Source organism: Lacerta agilis, chromosome 6 (assembly GCF_009819535.1).
Source record: "Lacerta agilis isolate rLacAgi1 chromosome 6, rLacAgi1.pri, whole genome shotgun sequence".
NCBI classification, from domain to species: Eukaryota; Metazoa; Chordata; class Lepidosauria; order Squamata; family Lacertidae; genus Lacerta; species Lacerta agilis.
In genome coordinates this window covers 46,529,297-46,555,936 of record NC_046317.1, presented here as the reverse complement: position 1 = coordinate 46,555,936, position 26,640 = coordinate 46,529,297, and the positions used below count along the sequence as shown (strand labels likewise).

General features: G+C 39.9%; 1 protein-coding gene across 23 annotated transcripts in view; it reads left to right on the top strand.

Annotated features, from left to right (window-relative positions):
- PTPRF (protein tyrosine phosphatase receptor type F) overlaps window positions 1-26,640 on the top strand; it is a 470,302-nt gene that overhangs the window by 180,222 nt on the left and 263,440 nt on the right. For all 23 annotated transcript variants that reach the window (XM_033152392.1, XM_033152376.1, XM_033152394.1 and 20 more), the window contains exon 3: window positions 2,386-2,544. In XM_033152392.1, coding sequence (XP_033008283.1) covers window positions 2,463-2,544 — 82 coding nt within the window. In that variant the 5' untranslated portion in view covers window positions 2,386-2,462. The remainder of the gene's footprint in view (window positions 1-2,385; window positions 2,545-26,640) is intronic.

Below are 26,640 nucleotides of genomic sequence, written 5' to 3'. Positions count from 1 at the left end.
TATCTGGCTGGGTTTCCCCAGCCACTCTTCAATTTAGAGATGCACATGAGGAATAGCTGCTGTCCTGTGAAGAGATTTCTTATTTTCTGCCTGAATTGCCAAACTCTGCATTTCTCTTTCATAGCATACCTCTTCTTTCACTTCCATTTTTGGTGAGATTATTTATTGTTTCTGAGTTTGTGGAGGAGGTGCTTGATATTTCTCCAATCCAGCCTTAGAATAATTTGCCATTTTATCAAAAAGAAGCCAGAATTTGTGCATATTTGTTTATTCATTTTATTTTGTCGCTTCATAGTAAATAGAATCCAGTACCCTGTCAGTTATCAGAAATTATGTCCTTAATACAGCTATTCAGAAGAGTTAGCCATGACGGATGATAGAATTTTAGTGTTTAGAATTTTGCATTTTCTGTAATCCTGAAAGTCAGAAGCAGAATGGCTCCTGCTTGACATTTCAAATATTTTTGGAACATAACACACTTAAAACCAATCCATATTTTACTACTACTACTACTACTAAAAAAAAAAAAAAAAGGTACAAGAAATACTCAAGTTAAGTGGCAAGATACCAATATGATATAGCTGACTACTGCACACACATTTAAATGGACAAGTGGGTGGCTTAATCTTTTCTTCTTTGCTGGGAATCCTGTCTTTTAACTATGACTGTAGAACGCACTATTGGTGGTGCTAGATGCATGCTTTGTCTTTTAAGCTTCAGTGCTTTTTATTCCAAAGCTCAAAGTATAAGGTATGAATTGACTTGCAGATCCAGGAGTCAGATGATGCCCCAGAGAGTAAGAGGATGCAGAGGTTGAAACAGGAAGATAATTTGACATATGGGGTAGGAAGCCAATTTAAGTACCGTATTTTCCGGCGTATAGGACAACTGGGCGTATAAGATGACCCCCAACTTTCCCAGTTAAAATACAGAGTTTGAGATACACTCGACCGCAGATTCTCCACCCGGCGTATAAGTCGACCCCCGACTTTTGAGAAGATTTTCCTGAATTAAAAAGTAGTCTTATACGCCAGAAATATACAGTAATAAGGATATTGATGTTGCATCTAAATGTGCAGGATTCACACATGGTTGGCAACATTTTCTGTTGATTTTATTTTATTTTTATTTCCCCCCTGTCCTATCCCAAGGGCACAATGCAAGTAAAAACAACTTCATATTTACCAGAAGGATTTCTATCCTCATGTACTTGCAATTGTAGCTGTGAAGGTTGGCTATGAAGGGAGAGAAATTATTCAAATGCTATCTTTATGTTATATTAGATTTACTGGTAATTGTCAGAATTTTCTGACACATCCCACTGGTCTCCTAAAATGTTAAAGAGTTTGGGGAAAAATTATGATAGTCATTGGGTTTCTGAGATATACCAACCACATAACTATAAAATCAAAGGTGAGAGAGATCCTCTAGCTCTTCATTCACAGTTTATGTGGCTTCAGTGCTTCTTTTGAGAGCAGCCTGGAAGCAACCCATATTCTCATCCAGCCTGTCTCTTTTGCTCATTGAAGAGACATTCAGTAAAGGGGAACATGGAACTGGTAGTGATCCCTCTGGTTCATGTATAGCATTTTTACATTTCCTCCCTCATCTTTTAAATCCTGGGTATGCTGATTGTGAAAGTTGTGCAGTGGGAAACTTCTACCAGCAAATATATAAAAGGATGTCATATAGAGGAGGGAGAAAGGTTGTTTTCTGCTGCTCCAGAGAAGCGGACACAGAGCAATGGATTCAAACTACAAGAAAGAAGATTCCACCTAAACATTAGGAAGAACTTCCTGACAGTGAGAGCTGTTCGACAGTGGAATTTGCTACCAAGGAGTGTGGTGGAGTCTCCTTCTTTGGAGGTCTTTAAGTGGAGGCTTGACAGCCATCTGTCAGGAATGCTTTGATGGTGTTTCCTGCTTGGCAGGGGGTTGGACTGGATGGCCCTTGTGGTCTCTTCCAACTCTATGATTCTATGATTCTATTTTGGGTGCTGCCCTCAGTATTGGACTGGGAAAAGTATTTTCTTTTGATAATGGAAGATCTCAGCTACATAAATAGCATTTAAAAAAATGTATCCAGTTTCAAAATAGAATGACAATTACTCAGAAAGATAAAACTTTAAACCCTCCCATTTAAGCAATTTCAGACATTGCATGTGGATAGTCTTTCCTTGTATGCAGCAAGGAGTACGTGATTTCCTTAGTATGAGTAATGCAGATCCAATAAATAAGCAATCCAGGTATCCATTATTAGTTTTCTAACATGATAAATGCAGTGATATAGAACAAGGTACATTCTCATTTGGGTAGGAAAAGTGCTTTTAAAATATGTTTAGATTTGCTTGGGGTCTGACTCCTTTTATCTTTCTTTGGTTTGCAGGAATAAGTCTGCATCATTGACGCTGAATGTATTGACTGCTTGCCTTGGAGTAAAGGTGACTTTCTCCACTTTGGAATATGGTGCCTAACTTCAGCATCCCTGGTTTTTTTGTGCCAGCAGTAGTTCTGTGCTGCTTGATGTCATCAACGGAGGCGGATAGTAAGTAGCACTCAGATGGGAATTTTTTATGGCTGAGTAAATTTTCAGCAGATTTTATCTATCAAAAGTTGAACCAGAACTGAATGAAGCACATTTATATGTGACAGTGAAAGGGAAGGGCTGCGGGTCATTCAGTGTCAATTTGTTTCCAAAAATGTGTGATGCTTGCAAACAAGTCACAAAATGACTGCAGTATATTGAATCCGTTCATTGCTTTCCATTACCAAATTTTAGGTCCTTTTGGATGAAAAGGAAAGGCAATACTTAATTTCTTACAAGACCTAAGATCCCTACTTTTGTTTGAAAGCACCCACCCACCTTTTTTAATCATTCTTTTTTCCATTTTCTTTGTCTTATGCCCTGTGGTATTGACTAGAACATTAAAGAAGTCTTCCATGTGTTATCTGTGATGTTATATAGTTCTGACATAATTCTTTTTAGCTATCTTATTCACAAGTTAATGAGTCATTTTGGTCCCTACTTACATGGAGAATTTTCTTGGCCCTTTCTACATCTCTGTGTTGTTTACACTTACAACCCATCAATTTAAGTTGAAGGGGAAGAGCTAAATGCTTATTGTTGAAAGTAGGCTTACTACAATGAATTTCTATGAAGGCATTTTCATTTCCTGCTATTTTCCTATTTAATCTTCAAAATCTTGTGTGTGTCCCCACCTTTTGGATGACAATTATATACTGCACAAATGTATTCAGTGAATGGGTCACAAGCTAATTCAGAACCCAAAATATGTAAGTAAACTCATTGTAGCTGCTGGGAAATATATGCTGAGGCAGCACCTGTTGTTAAGGGCTATCCGTCTCTGCTGCAATCTGTTGTTATTGCCACAGAATTGTAAATAGTAGGACTGGAGTAAAATAGGGAGAGTCCTTTTTATGCAATCTTTTTTTCGATTGAAAAGTGTTCCCCTTGGTGAAGGTGCTCGTTTCAGTGCATTCAGAGTGAGAACAGGAAGTACCGTAATAGTCATTATTCATTGTACTGGCCTCATTCTGAATTGGCTGTGTGCCGTTGTGATGCCATCTACCTCATCCAGTTGTCTTTAAGATTAAAAAAGTGGAGAATCAGCTACTGAGGACAGCAAAGCAGGTACAAAAACACAAGCATATTTTTTGTTTGTTTGCGAAAGTGGTGGTGCACTTCCAATCGGAAAATACGTTTAATGGGGATAGGAGGTGTGGGTGGGTGTCCGGTACAGTATAGTGCTTCAAGGATGGGATTAGTAAATGTTTATTTATATGCTTATACACTGCCTCATCTGCACACAAAGCTTGTTACACAAAACATCATGCTAAAGCCATCTGAATAGCACTTGCTTCCTCCTCCTGCTCCCCCAGTATTAATCATGTGGTCTCTTCCTTCTAGAGAGAGAAATCCCTTGTGATTTTTCTCATTCCCGCCTAGGAGATTTTAAGTACATGCTGGAGACTTGCTGCCTGAAGGGGAGTGTGGGAAAAGACAGATGGGTGGGAGTGAGGGGGCTCCTCCCCTCCCCACCTCCAAAGGCCAGTTGCCACTGCTGTTGTCTTCTGCATGGTTTAACTTTTTGCCAGTAATTAGCACTGCTGCAAATTGATGGATTCATATTCTTTCTCACAGAGTTACAGGTACAGGTATTTTATTTTATTTACGGTATTTATTCCAGTTCTTAAATTCTCCTTGAGCTGGAATAACGTGCTTATCTAATTTTATACCATTCTGAAGAAGTGTGCATGCACACAAAAGCTCATACCAAGAACAAACTTAGTTGGTCTCTAAGGTGCTACTGGAAGGAATTTATTTTTAATTTTTAATTTTGTTTTATACCATTCTGTTAAGCAGAACCAGAAATGAAGCAATGAATAATCCGTGCTTCATCCATTTCAGTGTAGCGGCCACAGTATGTGATTATAGCAACTTTCTGTTCTCTGAAGCAGTAGCAGTAGTACTCCAAAAGCTTTGTAGTGTGGATTAATTGAGGATCACACGAGGAAACCTTTGGAGACCAATACTTCCTCACAAAGCCTCACAATGGCGTAATATGTCCTCCTTCCTTAGAGTTATCTTATGAAGGGCGGCTGTTCACTGGTAACAGATTTGCTTGGCAGTGATACATCTCTGCATGGGGGGCGGGGGGGGGAACATTTTTTTGTATTACTTGGGATACAACAGTTAATTTTACTTCAAAAAACACAGATAAGCACCACAGCACACTCTCATGCTCTATTTTCTGTGCAATAATGTACATGGTTTTTATCGTACAACAATTATTTCCATGTAGGGAAAAGATCACGTGTTGAGTAGCCCTGAGAAAACAGAAATCTAAGGCCTCTTCTCTCTTCCTTGCACAGAATTACTTCCTGAGTGGGAAGGCAGTTTTTGTGTCACTGCAGCCTGGATGACCTTGAGGCACACAGATTAACATAGGCTTTGTTGCATGTGATAGGTGGCTTGGTCTTGATGTGTGACTCTAAATTCCAATTTTTCCCTTATCCGTCCTCTCTGCTGCTCTTGATAACAAGGCGATACTGTTCAGAGCAAATTGGTCTGAATCACTGCATTAGGGGGACAGAATGGAAGTGCATCAGCTGCAATTGGCAGCACTGCTGAACATTGGCAATTTCATTTTTCCTTGCTGTCTGTGTGACAGGCAGGAATCAGAGCAATCAAATGCCCAGTTAAGTGCTGACGCTACCTGGAGATGGAAATTGCGTGTTTTACAGAAAAGACAAATCCTCTAAAACACCATGCAGTTGTGGCTGTCTGTTTTCTGCAGAAACAGAATATGTTGGCGAATAACAATGCAAAACGGTTGTTCAGAAAAAACGAAGTCTAGAAAAGGACTCATTCTAGTTATTTGTTTATTTATTTAATTTGGAGGCAGGCATTTGCCTTGTTTATGTGAAGATATAATTTGCATACGCATGGCTCAGCCTACCTAATTTGCGCACAGGCATTCCCCTCTGCTTCTCTGAAATCACTGAGAAGTACTATAGGAGTGTCAAGGGCAATTAATATCTGCCAAGTGTTTTGAATGCCTCTGTTGTAAGGTGATAGTACAGAATACAGCTATAAATGACCCAGGTCCCTGGGCTTTGTGCGAGAATTATGCCTAGAAATGAAGCATAATTGATAATTCAGCAGGGTGTACATGGATCACTTGCGCTGTGTGTATCTGAAAGCAGAGTTCCGCAAAAGCCCATAACCTAGGGTCTCCCACTCTCAAAATCTGTTTTGTTGTCACTGCAGCAGATTTTACTGCTGCTGCTCTAGCTTCTTGATAATTAGGCAGCTGTGCACATAGTGAGACATTTCAGGGTGAAATAAAACAGATTGTTGGAGTGTCATTTAGTGGGACTGGCATAAGGAACAAATATGGACTCTGAGAATTAAGTTTTCAGGATAGTCTTGAAGTATATGTATGTGACTCAGATATTTCAAAATGGAGGGGAGTTTGTGGATTACCTTGTTGTAAAACAACAACAACAACAACAACAACAACAACAACAACAACAACAACAACAACAACATCAACAACAACCCATAACCACTAGGATTAGCCAGATTGCTCAGATATATTTGTTGAGATGGCATAAACATTGTTCGTCAAAATAGAGGGTGACACCTTTAGTGGTATATGTCTGATATGTGTTTAAAATATATATACACATGCTAATTTGATAGAACACTTCCAAATTTTCCTTTGCAGAGTATAGATTTTAAAAAAATAAAATCAAATTTCCTCTGATCTGACTGTTTCTGTCAGGGTGACCCTAATTCCATTACAGCATTTTGGAAGCAATTCAGGATGATTGTTCTATACTTTCTCCCTCAGCTTCTTCGTGTTTGTCTTTTATGTGCCCTCTCTGCTTCCCCTTCTGTCAGCTCTTGACTGTGCAAGGGAAAATAGCTTTGCAGATTTCATTTAATGTTCATTTCAATTGTCAAGGAAAAGATGCTCTTTCCAGGCTTTTGGAATATATTGCTTACTAAAACTCCAAACACTGCAAATCTTTTTCTGAAAACCAGGAAATGAAAATCAATTCTTTCAGCAGAGGCCATTGAGGCTGTTGTGCCTTTCCCTCCTCTTTATTAGGCTTTGTGTCTGAGGTTCTGGGCAAGGCTTCCATTAGCTGGGGGCAGGTCTGGGTGACCCACCAGAGTTTCAGATAATCTCAAACAGAGTTTCAAATCCTTTGAAGAAGAAGAAAGCCACATCAGAAATGACCTGGCGTGATGGAGGAACAAAAGTGAAGCTTATATAAATGGAGGTGTGAACCAACATAGGATATGCTCAATTACCTGCACTTGACTTCTTGACATTTGGGAGGAACTGCATTTCTTTGGAGAAAGAGCATGGATGGGGCCTCATGAAAGAGAGCAGTTCCGTCACTGCAGAATCTGGGGCTTATATGAATATCAATTGTATGTTTTCTTCTGATCTTGTTAATAATGGTTTGCAGAACATACAGCACATGTGCACTTTTTAATTTCAAAAAATTGAAAACCCATAACAAATGGCAACATTTTGGGGATGTGGGTTGGAGGAATAGCGTCTCTTATTAGTGGGACACGGCTGTCTCTCTTACAGTTGCTGGAGCTTATGTGGCCCCTGCTTAAGGAGAGTAGACTTGCATCATAGGTGCCTGGCATCCCTCCATGGGGACTTAGTAAGTTTCAGATAGTTTAATAGTTTTAGGGGTCTTACACTGACAAATGGGCAAGGCATGCCATCCCTTTCTAATACTATTTCATTTTTGTTTTGTTACATTTATATCCTGCTCTTCTTCCAAAGGAACACTGGGTGCCAAGTGTCAGGCCTTAGAGTGGCCTCCCAGTTATAGTCTACTGTGTTTCTTACTCACTGCCAACCCAGCAGTTCAAAAGCATACCAGTGTGAGCAGATAAATAGGTACCATTGCAATATATAGATATAGATAAAATATAAAATAAAATACATCATAGAGCATGCTGAAAGAGGACTTTATAAATATATATGGCTTAACGCAAGTAGAGCCAGATGCTAGAGGATGCCGAAATACATTTGGTATCTACCAAGTATGAATCTAACCCTAATGGGGTCAGAAGTCATAGTTAGTATCCAAATCCCTTTACGCACAGATGATCACAACAGTCTTACTGGGGTCATTTAACCTGCTAACCTTTTCCCAAAGTAAAAATGTGGGTGTTCTTGGTTCTGTCATATGCACTAGTTGCTCAAGGTTTAATGAGACCTTGAGAATGAAGATGCATCAATCTTGACTGATAGTTTATTGTTATCTTCCATTACTATTTATACATAGCATTATCAGGATACATGACACCTCACAGAATAACAGAAACAAAAGACTGGGTCCTGACCTCTGGATCTTAACATTTGAACTTAGTGGTGGAGGGCAGTAAGGAGAGGCACAAAGCTAATGAAGGTCTGACATCAAGCAGATGCAGTTACTTTGGGTTTAATGTGCGTTTTTATTCCTTTCCTTTAAAAAAAAATCCCATTACTTCTTACAACTGTTCCTGTGAAGATTGCAACCTGGGGTACTGTAATCACCGCTCTTGGTGTAGCTTCAGTCTGTGAGCAGCATTTACTTATGATATGTTAATATACGGTAATGAATCTGGAAAGAGGAGATGTCATCCTACAACATATGCATATAGACTATTGCCTCTAAATAATTATTCTTATCCTATTTCCTGTTACAGAAGGAAGCCCCACTTCAGCAGGCCTTATTATTTAGTAACTTCCAGAGTGGTAGCTGTGTTTTTCTGTTGCAGCAAAATGTAAACTTTCATGCACCACAGTCTGCAATGTGAAAGCTCTGAATTACAATACCTGTACATGAAGCGGTTCAGTGCTATTGCTTGAGGACTGAACTGAGACAAAGTATTTTTGGCACATAATGTGTGTTGATTAGCTTCCCAAGACCAGGATATTTAACAGCAACTGGTTTGTGAATGACTATGGATAATTATATAATTATCACTCTCTATATTTCCCCCTGTATTTCATTTCCCCCTCACTTCTTTGTTTACAATCCCCTTCCTACAAAGGCTGTGCATATGTACCTGCTTCTCAGGGTAACAATTAATGCAACTGCTGAAGTGGACTGTCGCCCACAAAAGCCTAAAAATAAGTTTGTTTGTTTTAAAAGTACTACAAGACTCCTTGTTCATACTGTTTAGTGACATGAAGGATATATGTTTTGTGCATCTCAATGATTGCGTTGGCTGGAGTCACATAACATCCAGAATTGATTTATTACGTGATTGTGAAAAACATTGTTGCTTGCATTGTTTTTAATATATTATGTTGGTGTTTACATTGCAAAACTACTGTCTGTTTTCCTGGATAAGCTTGTCTTGGGGATTTGCATGTGTTAATTACTGAGGTGCTTGTGCATCATATGAAAATCCTGCCTATTGTAATTAATATTTGCTCAGATATTCTTGATCTATCAGTATGGACAGGGAGATCAAAGAGAAGCCAATCTTCTATAAGCTTAGATTTACTAGATGTAAATTCATAAAGGATTGGGTGCGGGGATTGAGGAATGTCTCCACTAGGTCTATTTTACTCATTTTGCTTTCTGCTTTGTGGTTAGATTCCTATTTATTTATTAGTATTTCAGACTGCTATTCTAGTCTGTTTGTCTTAGAAAGGAAAATATGTATATTTTAAAAGCAGAATTTGAATAATCACATTCCTTAGAATCAGATCAACCAGACTGTTGCAGTTTGATCTAGATAGCAAGATAACTTTTCTTGCTTGTCTCTGTTTTCCCCCATATAGTGAAGATTATCCAAATGAAATCAGTGAATCCAATCCTGTTGCTGCTCAGAAGTATAAAGAACTGAGGCTCGGGGCCATAAGCTAAAGGGGTTAACCATACAGCAGCCAATCATATGAATCTATTGTAAGACAACACAGCATGGTGCTTAAAAGCAAATTTTGAGCTGGTGAAAAAGCACATAGTGGAATTTCTTGGAATCAGAGGTGTAGTGTTAAGACTACCTTGTATCCAAATAACCCTACTACTTAGGGTTTTTTTGTTTTTGTTCTTTAGCCAACTAAGGTAGCAAGTAGTTACAGTGTAATGGGCATGGCTGTGAGTTAAGTTAATAGAATATTGACATTGCTAATGCCCTGCTCAGTTCATAGCTCTTGCTGATGGAAACATAAACGTCTCCTCTTGAACCCACTTGGGGAAACTACAGTGTAAGGCTTTTGAACAAATTTAGAATGACTGCAATCTGTGTAATAAGAGCAAATATTAGGATTTTAAATGAATAACATCACTGGGGAAGCAGGCAGTATGGTATTTAAATAATATTCCATGGCTTTTAATGCCCTGGAAATATGCAAAAACAAGTTACAATTTAAAATGATGATGATGATGATGATGATACGTTGCAGCAAAAGGAGAAAATGCTGCTGGTGAAGAATTTGTGTATATAAAGCATTGCTGACATACTGAGTATCATACATAGCACCAGAGAGTCTAGTGTTCTTGCAATTTGATCCTTGAAAAGCCTTAAACGTTGTCACACCTTCCTTTTCATTTACCAATAATCTATAGTCAGCATTATCATACTTTACCCTGTCCCTCCCCCCCCCCATATTTATAGATGGCTTTTCGGTTCCAGATGGTATGTCAGAATTTGTGTTTTTTATTCTCAGTAAGTCTGTCTAATTAGGAGGGTGTGGACATTCTCACTCCATCGGAATTTGATTACAGCAGGGATTATGAGAGAAAGCGAGAGCTAGAGCAGTGGTTCTCAAAGGGTGTGGCAAGAGAGGATGGCAAGTGTAGTGAGAAGTTTCAAGGATAATCAAAGAAACATTTAATCATTTCAGTGTAATATGTTATATTCTAGTATTAAAATTAATTGCAGAATATGGATAGATATATTTTCAAAATCAAGCACTGCTAGGAGTTTGAGAACCACTGATCTAGGGTGTAAGGCAACCTGAAGTAAGATGCAGAAAATCCCATGCAAACCTGAGTCTGAGGCTGCAATTCTAAGCACACTTGTGACAAAAAATAAACCTACTAGCAGAACTGGAGCCTGGTATTTTGGTACCCAAGGCTAACAACCTGAAATGCACTCATAAGCCAACACCATATTTTATTATTTAAAAATGATCAACAGTTGTAATAAATTGGTAAAGCAATATATCATTTACCTATTTTCCCCAGTTGTGGTAAAATTACAATAGCAATTTGATCAGAAACCAGATAGATAGATAGATAGATAGATAGATAGATAGATAGATAGATAGATATGATATGATATAGATATAGCAATGTTTATCACACCAGTAGATAAATTGTAAATATAATGTAGGCTATTGAATAACATCGGCTGGTATGCAACTAATTCAAGGTTGTGTTTTGGTATGCTAGGCATGATAGTTTCGCTCTCTTCTGCTGCCCCAACTGAGCCAATTGTGGGGGAGGCAGGCAGGATAAAGTTCTGTTACCAGGCCTGGCCCAATATATTTTGGCACCTGAGGAAAACACCCAAAATGGCACCCCTCTCCACACTAGGAGAGAAGCAGTGAGTGAAGATCTGTGTCAGAAACAAGGGGGGAATAAATATGTACATCGGGATCTGCTGCCCCTGTGAATCCTAGTGCCTGTGGTGGGATGAGCCAACCCTGTCTGTCACAAGTGAGAGACCTTGCACAGAGCTTCCACTAATGACACTCATTAGTTGAATCCTATGCACTTTGTACATATTTACACACACACACACACACCATTAATCATGATTTAGGTGCCACCTTGAATCAGGCACCCAGGGCAAGAACTCTGTTTCCCCCACCCTAGTTCCAGCCCTACACACTAGACTTATTTCTGAGTAAACATACACATGCATATGATTGCATTGCGATCCTGCTTGACATCTCCAAGATTGCAGGTTCCAAAGAAGACATTGCTTTGAATCACGACAAGATGTGTGCTAGCAAGAATAACTTTTCACAAAGCTTACTCTGATATCTCTTACATAATAAATCCAATAAATCATTGGTTTTAATTTAACTAGAACCATCCATTCATTGTCAAGCTTGTCTTTTGTCTATTCTCAAACTCTTAATAATGTCCTTATCTCTCTCTGATAAACTATTGACAGTGTTTTCTATCACTATTACTATTTCGTTACAATGCATTTTCCTGCCATATTCACAAATTGGCTTGCTTCTTTGATTTTGCATCTGTAGAGAGTAACGGAATGATGGGATACTTACAAGGTATTTCCTTTTTACTGGAAACGGCAAACTTTATTCCTTCTGTTGGTTGGAACTTGCAAATTCTGAGTTATATATTTGTCCTGGATGAATATATTGTCTCTTGCTAAATTATTGATGAATGTTCATTGCAGATGACTGTAATATGTGCAGGGAGGAGAGATTGCTATAGAACCTGCACCACCACTAACATTTATGGACGAAATCTTGTTTTTTGTATGAAGTTTACTAACTGGTAGTATAATAGCCTAGCAGTATCATAAATGGCGTGCATTGATTGCCGTCCTTCAGAAAATCACTACTAAGGTACACCTGCTTTGTTCATATAGCATTTTTATTCTAACATTCTAGCAGTTGGCTTTAGTACAACAAAACTTGCAATAGAAATGTACACTTTCTACATACCTCACAGTTGAGAGTAGCGGTAAAAATTCCACTTTAGCACTCTTTTTAGCATACAAATGAGTATTGTGATGGCATTCTTCAGGTTTCGATGGTGTTCCCATCCATTTCTGAGAATGTTCTGCATAGATCTTTGGGTTTTGCTCTGAAATCCCTCTGGACCCTACTCTGAAGGAAGTACACCAGAAATATATGTTCGTAAAAAATAAAATCAAGTGAACAGTCAGCTTCCTTGGCAGTAGAAGTTCTCAGAACATGCAAATCGTTTCAGCTGTCAAGGAATATTTCAGATGCTTTCAGTTTAAACAGCATTTTAAGGAAATAGAGTGAAAACACCTTCTAACAATTGTCATTTGGTCTGAGTGTCAAAAAGGATGTGGACATCTTTGAAAACATTCATCTAAGAAAAAAATTGACCCCATAGAAAAATGGGGGGGCATAATATTTAGGGTTTTTTACCTGAGGAAGTACAGTTTGGGCAAGATAAAAACAGTTTTTGGCAGATCCTATGTCCTTTTAAAATGTGGGGGTTGGGGGGGAGTTATTGGGTTGTTGTTTTTATTTTGATTATGTATTTTCTGGTTTTATATTTTGATTTTATTCTGTGAACCACCCTGAGACATTCTATTATTATTATTATTCCTGAGAATAATTCAGAATCCTTAAACCTGAATAAAACCCTTCAGTTAGTGACCCTGTGGTTAACTCTGATGGTTGAGGTGTCTGGCCACTGTATCACCAGGGTGGTTTTTCTATCACATTGGTGTGGTAATTGAATTATTTTGAGCATCTTGCATAGTGTGAATTTTTTGCAGCCAAACTTACTGACCTTGGTGTAAGTTAGGGCATTTGTGACAATCAAATAACAATCTGCACTGCATGTAGACATTTAGCTCCTACAAGCCATTCATTAGCTGTTGGCCTTCTCCATAATACACATTGAGCTTTTGGCAAAGGCATGGTTGGTCACCAATAGCAATGCTGGAGAAATCTCAAAAGGGATTAATGATTTTTAGTTGCAGCTGCTGCCACATTCTGATCCCTTCATTAGTCAGCTTGGAATCTGACTTTAAGCAGCTTTACATAGATACATCAGTTTTGTTCTGTGAAAGAATCGTGGGCTTTCTAGTTCTTGACTCGAGAATGTTTGCTATCTCTGGATTTTCCATATGTGTATCCATGAAACAAAATGTGCTTGTCTTGTACCATCCTTTATCTTGTGAGGAAAATAAGTTAAATACCTGCAGTTTTTTCCCCACCCTTGACTTTCAGTAATGCTGCAAGTAGTCTTGCGGAGCTGAAACCCTGATTCCAAAGCACCCAATGAATGTCTTACGTTAATTAATTCACTGCTGTATTAAGATATCTAACATGGAACTGTGTCTAGTCCTATTCTGTCAGCCATTATGATTTGCTGCGTTCAGTTGCAACTATCAAGACAAAAGTAGTACCAGAAATGGGTACAAGGCTGTCAAGTGACTGCATCCCACCCACATTTCTGGAGTAAGCCCAGCCCAAGATGTGTGACTATATCTCATTGCAGTTTACTGTGTAGGCAGAACTGCAGTCCAGGAATTTGCTCACACTGTACATAGCCATCTTCAGATAGCTCAAGAGCTGTCACATGGAGGATAGAGGAAGCTTGTTTCTCCTGCTCTGGAGGCTAGTACCCAAACCAAAGGATTCAAGGTACAAGAAAGGAGACTCTGACTAAACATTAGAAAGAACTTCCTGATAGTAAGAGCTGTTCCACAGTAGAACAGACTCCCACGAGAGGTGGGAGGTTTTTAAGCAGAAGTGGATGGCAACCTGTCATGTATGGTCAGCTGAGATTCCGACATTGCAGGGGGTTGAACTAGATGACCCTCAGAGTCCCTTCCAACTCTACAATGTTATGATTCTATGATTCTTAGCTGTTCAGGTCGGAGCTGTAGGCTGTAAAGGTAGATCACCTAGGCAGCTAGTTACCCTTGTACCCTAGGAGCTGATGTGACCAAGTGCTTTTCCAGTAAAGAAATAAAGTTCCAAACACGTATGCTGGGCATGCTTGGGATAAATCTTTCTCCCTAGGCCCAAATGCCCTCTGTGGCTCAGAAGTGCCCTTTACCAGCTTTGTCTGGTTTGACAGCTGTGACTGTTCCTGGACTTGGATAGGCTGACCACTGTAGTCCACGCACTGGTAACCTTGAGGCTGGAATACTGTAATGCACTCTACATAGGGCTGCCCTTGTGTTTGGTTCACAAGCTCCAGCTGGTGCAAAATGCAGTGGCCAAACTGTTGGTGGGGGCGTCTGGTTGAACCAAGGTCCAGAGTAGCTCAGTCACTGACATCATCTACAAGCGTATCATTGATTTCCTCAGCTAGCAAAGGTTATTTGATAACAAGAAGAAACCGAGGCTTCAAAATTGTTTTCTCCTTGCCAGTCCTGGGTAGGGGAAGGGTATTGATGGCAATGCACCATGTGGAGATGAGGAAGAAGAGGAGGCAAGAGTAGAAGTGGTATAGCTATAAGAAGGTTTTGCAACCCTTTAGAAAATTTATTGCCGCAGCTTCAGCAATACACACGCATAATTGACCTGGGCAGATATTTTAAAAGAATGTTGTTGTGTTACTGGGCTGTCTTAAACGCAGAATATTTTTTCTGTCTAATGAAGATTAGTTAGATTTCAGAGGTATGCCTTGTAACACACTGCATATTCAGAATATGCTGGATTTTCTTGCTAAACTCTTAAAATGAAGATTGAAGGGAAACTGTACCACACTGTGCAGCTAGCTAACTTGGCAATTATAATGAAGTGGTTTGTATTACTATGTTTTGAATGACACAAATCGATTCACAAGGTGAAAACTGCAAATATGTTGTATAGGATTATGCTGCTGAAATGTAGTACAAACTGCACTGCAGCTTACTATCCTAGTGGTGCAGTAATAAAATTAATAGCACATTTGCAAAGCTAAGCAGGGGCTGGTATGGTTTCAGATTTGATGGGGGACCACATGTTGAGATTCCTACATTTCAGGGGGTGGGACTAGATGACCCTCAGGATCCCTTCTAAATCTACAGGAATAAGGACCCAATGGCCCTCCAGAGGTTGCTGAACTGACAACCCACATCAGCCTCTGCCAGCATGGTCATCCCAATGTTCAGGGATGGTGGGAATTGTAGTCCAATGATATCTGGAGTGCCACAGGTTCTCCATCCCTCATTTAGTTAGCATTCTGTTTTATACAGAGCATAGACATGCTACAGTGATTTTTACTGAGTGCCACAGAACACATTTCTTAGGTTTCTGTGGCCACAGGAGGGAGAGGCGGAGACAAGAGACAAAGACATATATGGATACAGTTTGAATGATTGTATTATAATTCACATGCCGGGAGGGAAGAGTGAATTCTGATTTATGACCGTTTCCTGTCTTATGTTCCTTTACAGTTGCTTTAGTCAGCAGATTCCTTGATGTGGGGAGTACACAGTGGTGTGTGTGTGTGTGTGTGTGTGTGTGTGTGTAACAAGAGGGAAATTACTGGTGCCACACACCATGTCCCTGCTTAGGGGTTGTTGTTTTTTTAAGAGCTCTAGTTCAAATAAAGATACATTTTGATGATCTCTTTCATGTGTGATAAAGTCTAAGGCTGGCACCAGTACAGTGCTAATTTAACAAGAGGGAAATTGCTGGTGCCACAATGTTATAAAATTGTATTAATGCAATGAACTAAACTTCTTTGTCATTTGAGTAGCAGCAAATACATCACTTTTGTCAGGTGTTGCAATTGGAAATCATAGTGATATAACTGTCACAGCCATGCTGGTGTTGGCCTGAAATATTTTGTAGAGCTTTGTCAAAAGAAAACATCTGTAGAGAAAGTGAGGTGCTCAGGAGTCTCTTGTGACCCCTTCCTTGCCCCACTGCTGCACAACTGCTTTCTTTTCCAGTAGTTTCTGCCACTACTCCCTTTTGTCTCTCACTTGCAGCCCCAGAAAAGCAGAAAACTGGGCTGTCCAATTAATTATTCAACTTGGGAATCCTTGACCAGTGCCCTTTGAGCCTCCAGTCAATCCCTCTTAATTTATGCAAAACATAAAGCCAGCTCTCCAGCCTTCTGCCTCTCCCCATGAATAGAGCACGTATCTGACTTTGCCAGCTCTAGTTTTAGACTGCTAATAGGACGAAACCCAAAGTGAGGAAGGCACATGAGGATTCCCAAATCCTGAGATTGGCAATTGCACATAGACTCCACTAGTCCAGTTGTGAAACTTTATTAAGAATATTGGCAAGAGAGCAATAAGGTCCAACAGAAATTTTAAAAGAAAAAAAAAAGAAAAAGAAAAAAAGAACCCAATGACTCAAATACCAGACCACTTCTATCCTAATTACTAACAACACAATGATCTCAGTCCACTTAAGGGTAGGCAGTAAGGATAATCAGCTTCCTAGTAGTATGGAAGATGTGAAATGGGCACTTTGTGATAAAGGGAGGGGACAAAGCTGCAAGGGCTGTTCCAACCTTTAAAGACTCTGTTCTGTTTCCTTGAAGGGAGTGGCCCCCGGCTCTTTCTGAGGAAAGAGAGCCACAGTCAGTTTGCCAGGTGTGTCACATTTCTCCAACCTGCACCTCAGGGCACTCATTCAAGAGTTTTGAATACTTGGGGAGATACCTGAGATACATGACAACTTGGTTTACAGGAAATGGTGGGAGGCCTTTGTCACAGCATCTACAGTATATTCTGGCGTATAAGACTACTTTTTAATCCAGGAAAATCTTCTCAAAAGTCGGGGGTCGTCTTATATGCCGGGTGGAAAATCTGTGGTTGAGTATATCTCAAACTCTATATTTTAACTGGAAAAGTTGGGGGTCGTCTTATACGCCCAGTCGTCTTATATGCCGCGATATACGGTACTTCCTGCAACTGGGCTGTAGGGAATTAAGTAATTCCACTTAGAGATAGATTAAAATGTAATGTTTAGGTGTTAGCAAGGAAGCGTTGACTGCTGTGGTCAGGATGGTCTCCTGTGGCATGTGGATTTAAATCACCAATGTATTTCTATATGAATAAGAAAGAAATACAGCAGCCTATTATAAATAATAGAATATGGTAATATTACTGCTGCATGCAACAATTCCACAGCCTTGACAGCACAGCTGTTAAGAGTTAGGATTTTAAAATATGTACAGTCCTTTGTCAACAGAGTTAAGAATGGCAACATTACACGGCTTATTTCTGCATGAGAGTATTTTGTGGGGGAATTTAATGACAAACTGTTCTGCATTTTGACCTTTCATAAATATTCTGGGCTTTTGCATCTTCCAGTGAATTGGTGAGATTCTCAAATTAAGACATGCAGAATCTTAATGGCTACTCTGACATTTTGCTAGACCTGGCTGGCTGAGTACCTGAACTTGATTAGTTTTCTAATGTGCTTGCTCTGCCAAGCCTGAGACACCAGTGTTTGGGGTAGTTTAGTTTTCTGTAAAGTGATTGCACTGCAAACCTCTTTCCAATTAAAAGGTGATGCTGTTCAGGTAATGGAAAGTTGTTTTATTGTTCCTGTCCCTTGGTATGCATGAAAGCAGTAAGGTTTTAGGAAAGTGATATAGCTTGTATTTTTGTAGCTCCTTATTTTATACAGCAGATATTTATCTTCAAAAATGTAGGAAAACTCTCATGTGCCTAGCTAACTGGATGACAGAGAACATTGATCACAAAGACACCCCCTGCATTAAACATGGTGAGAAGAAAAGGTTTTCTCTTTCCAAAGATGATAGGGATACTGTTTTATTTTAAGACCAAAGTGATATTAGATGATACTGGCCAGTTGTGGCAACCAAGTATTCAGGTTAATGCCCAATTCCAAGCTGATATAATGAGTAATTATTTCCCCCATGCAAACTAATTGCCTCCTTTTGGCTCTATTAATACATCTTCCAATTAGGATATCCAATTCAAATCTTAGCAAGTATGGTATGTCAAGTGGGAAGCTCTTCGACTTCCCATAGGCATCTGGTCACTGTGAGAACAGGATGCTGGACTTGATGGGCTAAGCAGGATGAATCAAGCAGGCTCTTACAATGAGCTGAAAAAAGATAAACTGGGGAAAATAATTGTCAAAACTATAGAATAGGTAAGTTTGCTCACTTCCTAAAGATTTTTTTTAAAAAGAAAAATAAACCTCTAGAACACTGCACTTGGGCATTGATAATCAGTTGAGAAGGTAACTTGAAGTGTCAGAATTGGGATATAGGGTGCAAGGTGTTGTGGCATGCTGGGAAATTTACTTGCTGACTCCCATTTTTCAGTCTGCAGTAAAAAGTCTGAATAGAACTGAATAGTTGCTGATTGTGTCTCCATATTTGGCAGTAGATCACAAATCTGATTTATAGCATTTGCTTGGCTTTCAGCAAGCAGTAAATGCATTGCTTAATTATTCATGGCAGATGTATTATTGCAGAAAATTAAGACATCAAGAAACAAGTAAAAGCTGTTACCGAAGAAAGCGATAAACAAAGCTAAAAGTGGAAAGAGCTGTTGGGTGATACTCCTGAAGCATCAGGGGCTGGTCCTCAAGAATAGATGTTTCACACCTTCTGAAAATAATTGGTTAAACTTCCCAACTCCTTAAGCTTCTCACTCGTCACACTTAATTAATAGTGTTTTATTAGCTCACAAGTTAGATTTAATTTGTTTAATGTGTCATTTGAATTATCACATTTACAAATGTGAGAACCCCACCCCCCACCCTGCTATTGTCACTTTCAGCACCGAAATGTGTATAAACAAATTCTCATTTTCTAGGTATTAACATCCTTGATTACTGTGAAAAACTTGTGCAGAATCTATCTTAGGAAGGTATTGCAAAATGAAATAAATGTCAAGGGGGTTTATCCTTAGTACTTCACTATTTTCCACAGCACTACATTATTGTGCCTTCCCTTTCAAGACGTGCACTTAAGAGCCCTCCAGCCCCCAACATGTTCTTGAACTCTATCAGCTCCAGCCAAAATGGCCAATGGTCAGGAGTTGTAAACCAACAACATCTGGAGTGCTGGAGGCTTGCCATCCCTGAGTTAAAAGCTCCAACTTTTAGAGGAAGGGAAATTGCTCAACCCTAGTAGTTTCACAGAACCTTCCTGGAATTATCTGGCTTGCTACTGCTGGAAAAGAAACAATTATATATAAAAAAGGGATGCTTGTAGAGTAATTATTGGCTGCTGTTATGTTCTGACACTAAGAATTGCATCACCTCCACTCTGATAACACCATCACATACCGGTCGGTACGTAGACAGCTCTGTGAATGAACCTGAGATTATAATATCAGAAACCAAATTTGGAGAGTGGGAAGGGGCTGGCAATATTGGTCTACTCATCTGATAGCTACTCATCAAGCTATGGCACTTCATTGCAGTAGATAAATGAAACAAGGTAGGAAGAATGAAGAATACAGTATCTGATGACAGACCAAAGAGGTTCCTAAAATAACTGTAGGCATGCCTCCCTTAGGGATAGGGAAAGAGGCCTTGTTTGGCCCACATATGTGGCAATTGAGGCCTTTCTTCAGATAAGAGATGTCAAATTTCAGCAAGTGTGAGTGAAGGGATGTTGGGTCAAGAGTGTGGGAGTCTGGTATGGGAAATAGTGAGTGAGCTTAAGAATGACTTGTTAAGAATTATGATGTTAATGAAAGAAAGAATGGTTAGGTGTAATGATCTCAAACCTAGTTTGTTGGAAACCTAGGGAAGCTTTTAATGTTTAATGTTTAATACAGTATTGTATTTTAATACTCTGTTGGAAACCGCTGGGGAAACCCAGCCTGATGGGCGGGGTAAAAAACAAACAAACAAACAAATAATAATAATTATATCAGAGAATGTTTTGTGACTTTCTATAGATGCAATTTCCTACTTTTTGCAAAAGTTGCACTAGCATTTCTCAGGAAAGATACCGGTAGCTCAAATGAAGAATCCCAGTACAGGAGATGTTTGGTTTCTTCCTCAAAATAGGTAGAAAAGCCACCCTGGCTTGCTAGTGCGGTTTCGTTCAAGCGGGACTTGCCTTCAGTTGAAATGGATTGGATGCCACATTACTAGTTACCATGCGAATCTCTTCGATTCTATTATTTAATAAAACTTGACTAAATTCTGAAACAGAATTCTCCAGACATCTCTAGGGACACATTGTTTAAAGACAAAGTTTGCCATAGCAAGATCCAAAGAGGCATACGTGGATCATTAGCAAAAATCTCAGCCCTTCCTGGGTTTCCATGAATCCCCGCTCCAAACTTGATGGTGTTCCTTATAATTTGTGATGGACTCCTGAGGTAACCCACAAAACATCAATATGATCTAGGTTTGCATCACACATTCCTTGCTAAGAATTCACTTAGTCCTTTAGTAAAAAACTCAAACATTTCAGCTGAACCTTTAATTCTTAGCATCATGTCAGAATATAAATGCTTCTATTATGAAGAACAGCAAATATGTATTCTATAATACTTTCCAATATATACTAACACAATTGGAAAATTGTAAGGCTCTTTTGGAGACATGTTGTTCAGGTCCTTTCATTTCTGCCCCCCTCCTCTCTTCCTGCCCCCTAGTAGCATGTCAGTGTTGCTTCAGCAGAATTTGAATTCTTTGGGGTTTGTGTTTATCATAACCATAAATAAACAATCTGCTAGGCTAAGGAGACAGTACTTCATTGAAGGCTGTTGTATCTTTTTTTAAAACAACAACACTTAAAAATATTCTCTGTATTTTAAAAGAGACCAAGTATGAACCTGAGTATGTGCCTTGAAGACTGTGAAACTTGAACCAGTAAATGATTTGACATGTCTCAATAGCATTTGGATTTAAAATATGTATATGGGAAGCTGCAGTAAAATTCATCTATTTATTAAAATCTATCCTGCTTACCCAGGCAATTAGTCTCCACAAAGTGATTTACAATATAACCAAATTAGCGTACATAGTTTTAAAGACAACCATTATAAAAACATTTTAAAATACAAAACACATACGAAACGTGTTAAACTTAAATCAGCACTACAGACATCGCAAACCAGACGGGAATAATTGAAACAAGGTTTGGCAATCTTTTGGGGCCTGTGGGCACACTTGCAAAATGACAGCACTTTCTGTTATGAGCACTACACATATACCACAACCTGTTCTATTAGCTATAGGAGTATATGTCTTTCAAGCCCAGTTTCAGTGGAGGGTGGGTGGCAGAGAAAGTCTCTGAGTATCACTGGCAGTCCCTGAACTAAGACACAGGTCTGCTTTATTTAGGTAGGATTTTATTCATGAATGGGACGCAGGTGGCACTGTAGTTAGGAATAATATTAATAAATATACAGGAATAGTTAAGCCAGAGGAAAGCATTTGTGTGGAATTCTCAATGATAACCCTGATATCCCACAACGATCACTGAGATCATCTGTAGGAATGCCTCTTGTCTTTTCCACATTCAAATTCCACATTCTGTGGCTACTGAGAATGCTCAATCTTAGTGGAGTTCCTCAGTAACCGTAGTTTGTTTTTTTTTTGTTTTTTTTTGTTTATAAATGATGCTTTGTTTACATCTGCAGACCTTGGGGCTCACCCTGAGCAGTCTGATATCTCATTCTTGTTTCTCCATGACCCCATTTTGACTAGAAGTGTTGGCCAGGGTTAGTGCTTTTCTCTAGAAGAGCATGGTACCAGTTTAATGTCTAAACTTTCCCCCCAGTATAAAACCATTGTTTGAGATATATTTTTTCCCATGTTTGTACTGCAATTTTTAATTCTTTGTGTTTATAATCTGTATTATATTTTATATTCTATTTCTATACCCTCCATGGATATTCTCTGAATGTAGAGTTCTGAGATCTGAACTCTTAACTCAGTGAATGATTACTTGCTAGGTATGGATACAAATGTGAGGAGAGATGTTACCTACAGTACAGATGGCAACTACAGTGGTACCGCGGGTTACGTACTTAATCCGTTCCGGGTTATAGTACATAACCCGAAAAGGACGTAACCCGAACAATTCATTCTGCGCATGCACAGACCGGAAAAACCTGGAAAAAACCATGAAAAACGCTCTGCGCATGTGCAAATCGCGCGCGCGTCGGGTTGCGTTTCCAGGTTAGCGGAGTTCATAACCCGAAAAGTACGCAACCCGGAGCGTATGTAACCCGAGGTATGACTCTATTTAGAAGCCTGTCAGTGGCTACTAGCCATGCTAGCTGTGCTCTGCCTCCATGGTCAGAGGCAGTATGCTTCTAAATACAAGTTGTAGGAAACTGCAGGAGGTGAGAGTGCTTATTCACTGTTTCACTTCCCATAGGCTTCTGATTGGCCACTGTGAAAAGAAACTACTTGACTAAATGAACTATTGGCTCTTCTTATGTCCTTAAGGCAATTTCCCAGTTGAAGTAGGAAAAATAAATGAGAGTGTAAATAAATAAAATGTTACATACCAGAGTTGTAGGCTACTAAGGGCAAACTGTTCCAAAATGATAATTGGGTTTTGGGGTGCGTTGGATGGGGGAGCAGCTCTTGATTTTTCTTAACTTTGTCTTAATTGTGCATTTAATGGCATCTAGGTTTTTGTTTTCTTCTTTGGAAAATAATAAAAACAAAGCTTCCCAAATGATGTTTTGGGTTACAACAGAAATCCTTTGGTCCCAGAACATTTGTTTATTTTATGACAGTATTTAATGAATTTATCTTTCAGGATTATGTACAAAGCAAGGCATGACTTATACAGAACTATTTAAGAGTCATGGTTGCTTACCTAACCCACAGGTTAAATTCTTGTCTGAACCTAGCTTTACATTGGAAGGGTGTGGTAAGTGAATAGGAGCAGGAGAATAACATAAAAACATTAGCAGAAGCTATAAATCAATTTTGTGTCTTTATTTACCCAGAATGGCATGGAGCTTTTAAAGCAAAAATTACTCCCTATCTAAAATTATGCAAGCAAAACAGACTTTATAAGACTGCCTCTTTGCTGAAGCTTATACTGTTCTGACGTTGTCCTGATGTTTTCTGCAGAAGCTGCTTCAGTGACTAAAGTCTGACAGATGGCTTTAAAGGGAGCAATAACAACAAGGCTCCTTTTGCAAAACAAATGCTGCAATTGTGACTTGAGGTTGAGATGATTAATAAAAGTTTTTATAATTCAGGCAAAACTTGTTTTTCCAATTCCCATGAGATCCAGCAGTGACAGACTGTCTGGAAGAAGTAACAAACTGACTGTGCTGACTGTGTGATGGATTAAAATATATATATGATAAGCAAATTTGTCCAATCCAAAAAATATTCTGTGGGTCAACTCTGGTACTATATCTGTACAAGTTCAGGGAACATTGCAGACTAACAAGGAAAAGAGCAACTGTCCAGCCTGGCCTTCAAGCTAATGAGGAGGCTGCTGGTAAAGGATGCTATTTGGTGGTGGTGTAATAGCATCTCCTTCTGGCACATCTCTGGTCATTGGCTGCATGCTGATCTGCTCAAAAGATTTCACAAGAGAAGACATGGTGCTCTCCGTACACTTCAACAAACAAGTTACTTGAATAGCTGAAAAATTGACCCCATTTATAAAATATTGGAACTTGAATGTTGATCTTAACTAATCTAGTAAGGAATAGAATAATAGAATCCAATTCTGTGATTCTATGTTCTTACATGGGGGAGAACTTAAAACTGGGGTGGGTGGCCTTTTATTTTTCCTGCTGACAGCTGCCTTAGCATATAGAATTGTAGAGTTGGAAGGGACCAAAGGGGCATTTAGTCCAACCCCCTGCAATAAAGGAATCTCCACGAAAGCACAGCTCTTACTGTCAGAAAGTTTTTCCATATGTTTTGTCGGAATCTCCTTTCTTGTAACTTGAAGCCATTGGTTTGAGTCCTAACTCTCCAGAGCAAGGGAGAACAAGCTTGTTCCCTCTTCCATGTGACAGCCCTTAAGGTTTTTGAAGATGGCTATCGTATCTCCTCTCAGTCTCCTCTTTTCCAGGCTAAACATACCCAGCTCCTTCAAGCGCTCCTCGTAAGGCTTGGTTTCCAGACTTGACTTAGTTCAACAGATAGACTGGGGAGGAGTAAAGCAGCTGCAGGCTCCTCTCCAGGACCTCATATGTATGATGTGCAAATCAGACCAATGTGGATCTCATTTCTCTCTTATGCAGCAGGGAAGGTGAGGCACTGTGACTCATTTTGTTTAAGTTAATTTATGCATATTGAGAGCCATTTTCCATATATGACATCAAACCTTGGTTTACCAGTGAGTACCGTATATCGCGGCGTACAAGATGACTTTTTAATCCCGAAAAATCTTCTCTAAAGTCGGGGGTCGTCTTGTACGCCGGCAACATCATGTTACGCTATGCGGAGTTCTGCCCCGCCGCTGGCTGCGTGTGTGCGCAGTCTCAGTGTGCGTGCATACGCCGTCTCAGCCGCCATGGAGCCTCTCCCTGCCGCTCCAGCCGCCGCCGCTGCCTCAGCCGCCATGGAGCCCGGGCTGGGTGTGGGCGGCAAGCACAAAGCGCTCCGTGCGGCTAGAGGAGAAGCTCTCCCCGCCGCTTCAGGCGCTGCTGCTGCCGCCATGGAGCCTGGGCTGGGCGTGGGCGGCAAGCGCGGAGCGCTCCATGTGGCTAGAGGGGAAGCTCTCCCCGCTGCTTCAGCCGCCGCCGCCATGGAGCCTGGGCAGCAAGCGCAAAGCGCTCCGTGTGGCTAGAGGGGAAGCTCTCCCCGCCGCTTCAGCCGCTGCCATGGAGCCCGGGCTGGGCGTGGGCGGCAAGCGCAGAGCGCTCCGTGCGGCTAGAGGGGAAGCTCTTCCCGCCGCTTCAGCCACCGCCACCACCTCAGCCACCATGGAGCCCGGGCTGGGTGAGTATACCCCAAACTCTGTTTTTCACATTGAAAAGTTGGGGGGTCGTCTTATACGCCCAGTTGCCTTGTACGCCGCGATATACGGTACATATTTGTTAGGAAGCTTTCTCACAAGTGTATCTGTATGGAATATTTGCTTGAATATATGCTTATAGTTGCACTTCATGTTTTCAGGAGACTAGGTATACACTTATGATTTCTTCTTATTGAGGAAAGTATCACATCGGAAGAAAATATAATATAGGAAAGTGGCTTCAAGCTACAGATTTTTGATGCTAATTTTACAGCCTTGGCACACAACAGTTGGTCAGCCTCTGGGTTGACTGAAAGTGGGCCGTAGTATCACATTGTAGTAACAACAGTACAGAGCCTCATAACACCATAGAGCTTTCATGGATTAGAACTCACTTCATGCATTAAGTGTGCTGTAGCCCATGAAGACTTATTTCACAAAATATTTATTTGCCTTTATTGTTGTAGCTGCAAAAGGCTAACATGACTAAATCTCTGGAATTTGTGATTAGCTGCAGATACTGCTTTTCTGATCGTTAAGCCTTAATGGTGTTGGCAAGCAATATAGTCAAGTGTGATAGTGTTGCTTTGCTATTTCTGGGGTAGAAACAACTCTGAAGTGCCATTGCATCTCTGTGGGATGTTCTTTTCTCCTGTTTCTTTCATTATAAGTTGGCAAGCAGGCAGTTAAGTATAAAAAAATGTATGTGTAAGGCTTTCTTAGTTCAGTGTTCCTGCATTACAACAGCTGTGGCTTGCTCTGGATGAGACGGAAGCCAACCATCCCACCCTCTTTGCCCTTCTTTCCATCTCTCATACTTAAATATGGATAAAGATTGGAATTTGGTCGAAGAGAAACCTTAGTTTTGTCTGTAGGGGCACCTTATTTTTGTCTAGTACGTGTCAGTTTAAAGTGCTGACTCTGAGGGAAACTAATCTTTTTAAAAAGATTAGAACAATCAGAGCTTATTTAATGATGCATAAGGAAGACAGACTTCTGCTGAAATGCATCTTAGTGAAATCCTCAAAATATTTCTGTGAGCTGCCCCACATCAAACGCAGTGACGCCAGATTCCGTGTGTGTCAGTATGACCTCCACATAGAACTTCAAAATCCTCATCGTTTCAGTTTGACTGGAGATGCTCTGGCTTAAACCTCACAAACGAGCGGAGATCAAAGTACTTCCCTGGGAAAACTTCTGTTTAAATATATTGATGTTTTAAATCTAATGCCACAGATGTTTTCTCAGTCCCCAAAGAGCACCCTTGCAGAAATAAAACAACTTGCATGTGTAGACATCTGCAAGAGAAAAAGAAAAGAAAATCTGTCCTTCAGATGATTTCTTGCAAGTCCTAGAAGTATGGTATTTCTGGTTATTCCCCCCCCCACACACACACACGTGAAGGTGTATTTAAACTATTAGATCTTTAGGCACCAGCTCATTGTTGCACATGTTCTTGTTTCTAGAAAACCACTTTGTCCACTTACCTTTAGCAGAGAAGATCACACAATGGGAAATTTAGGCAGGAATTTTGTACATCCCATGCATCCTG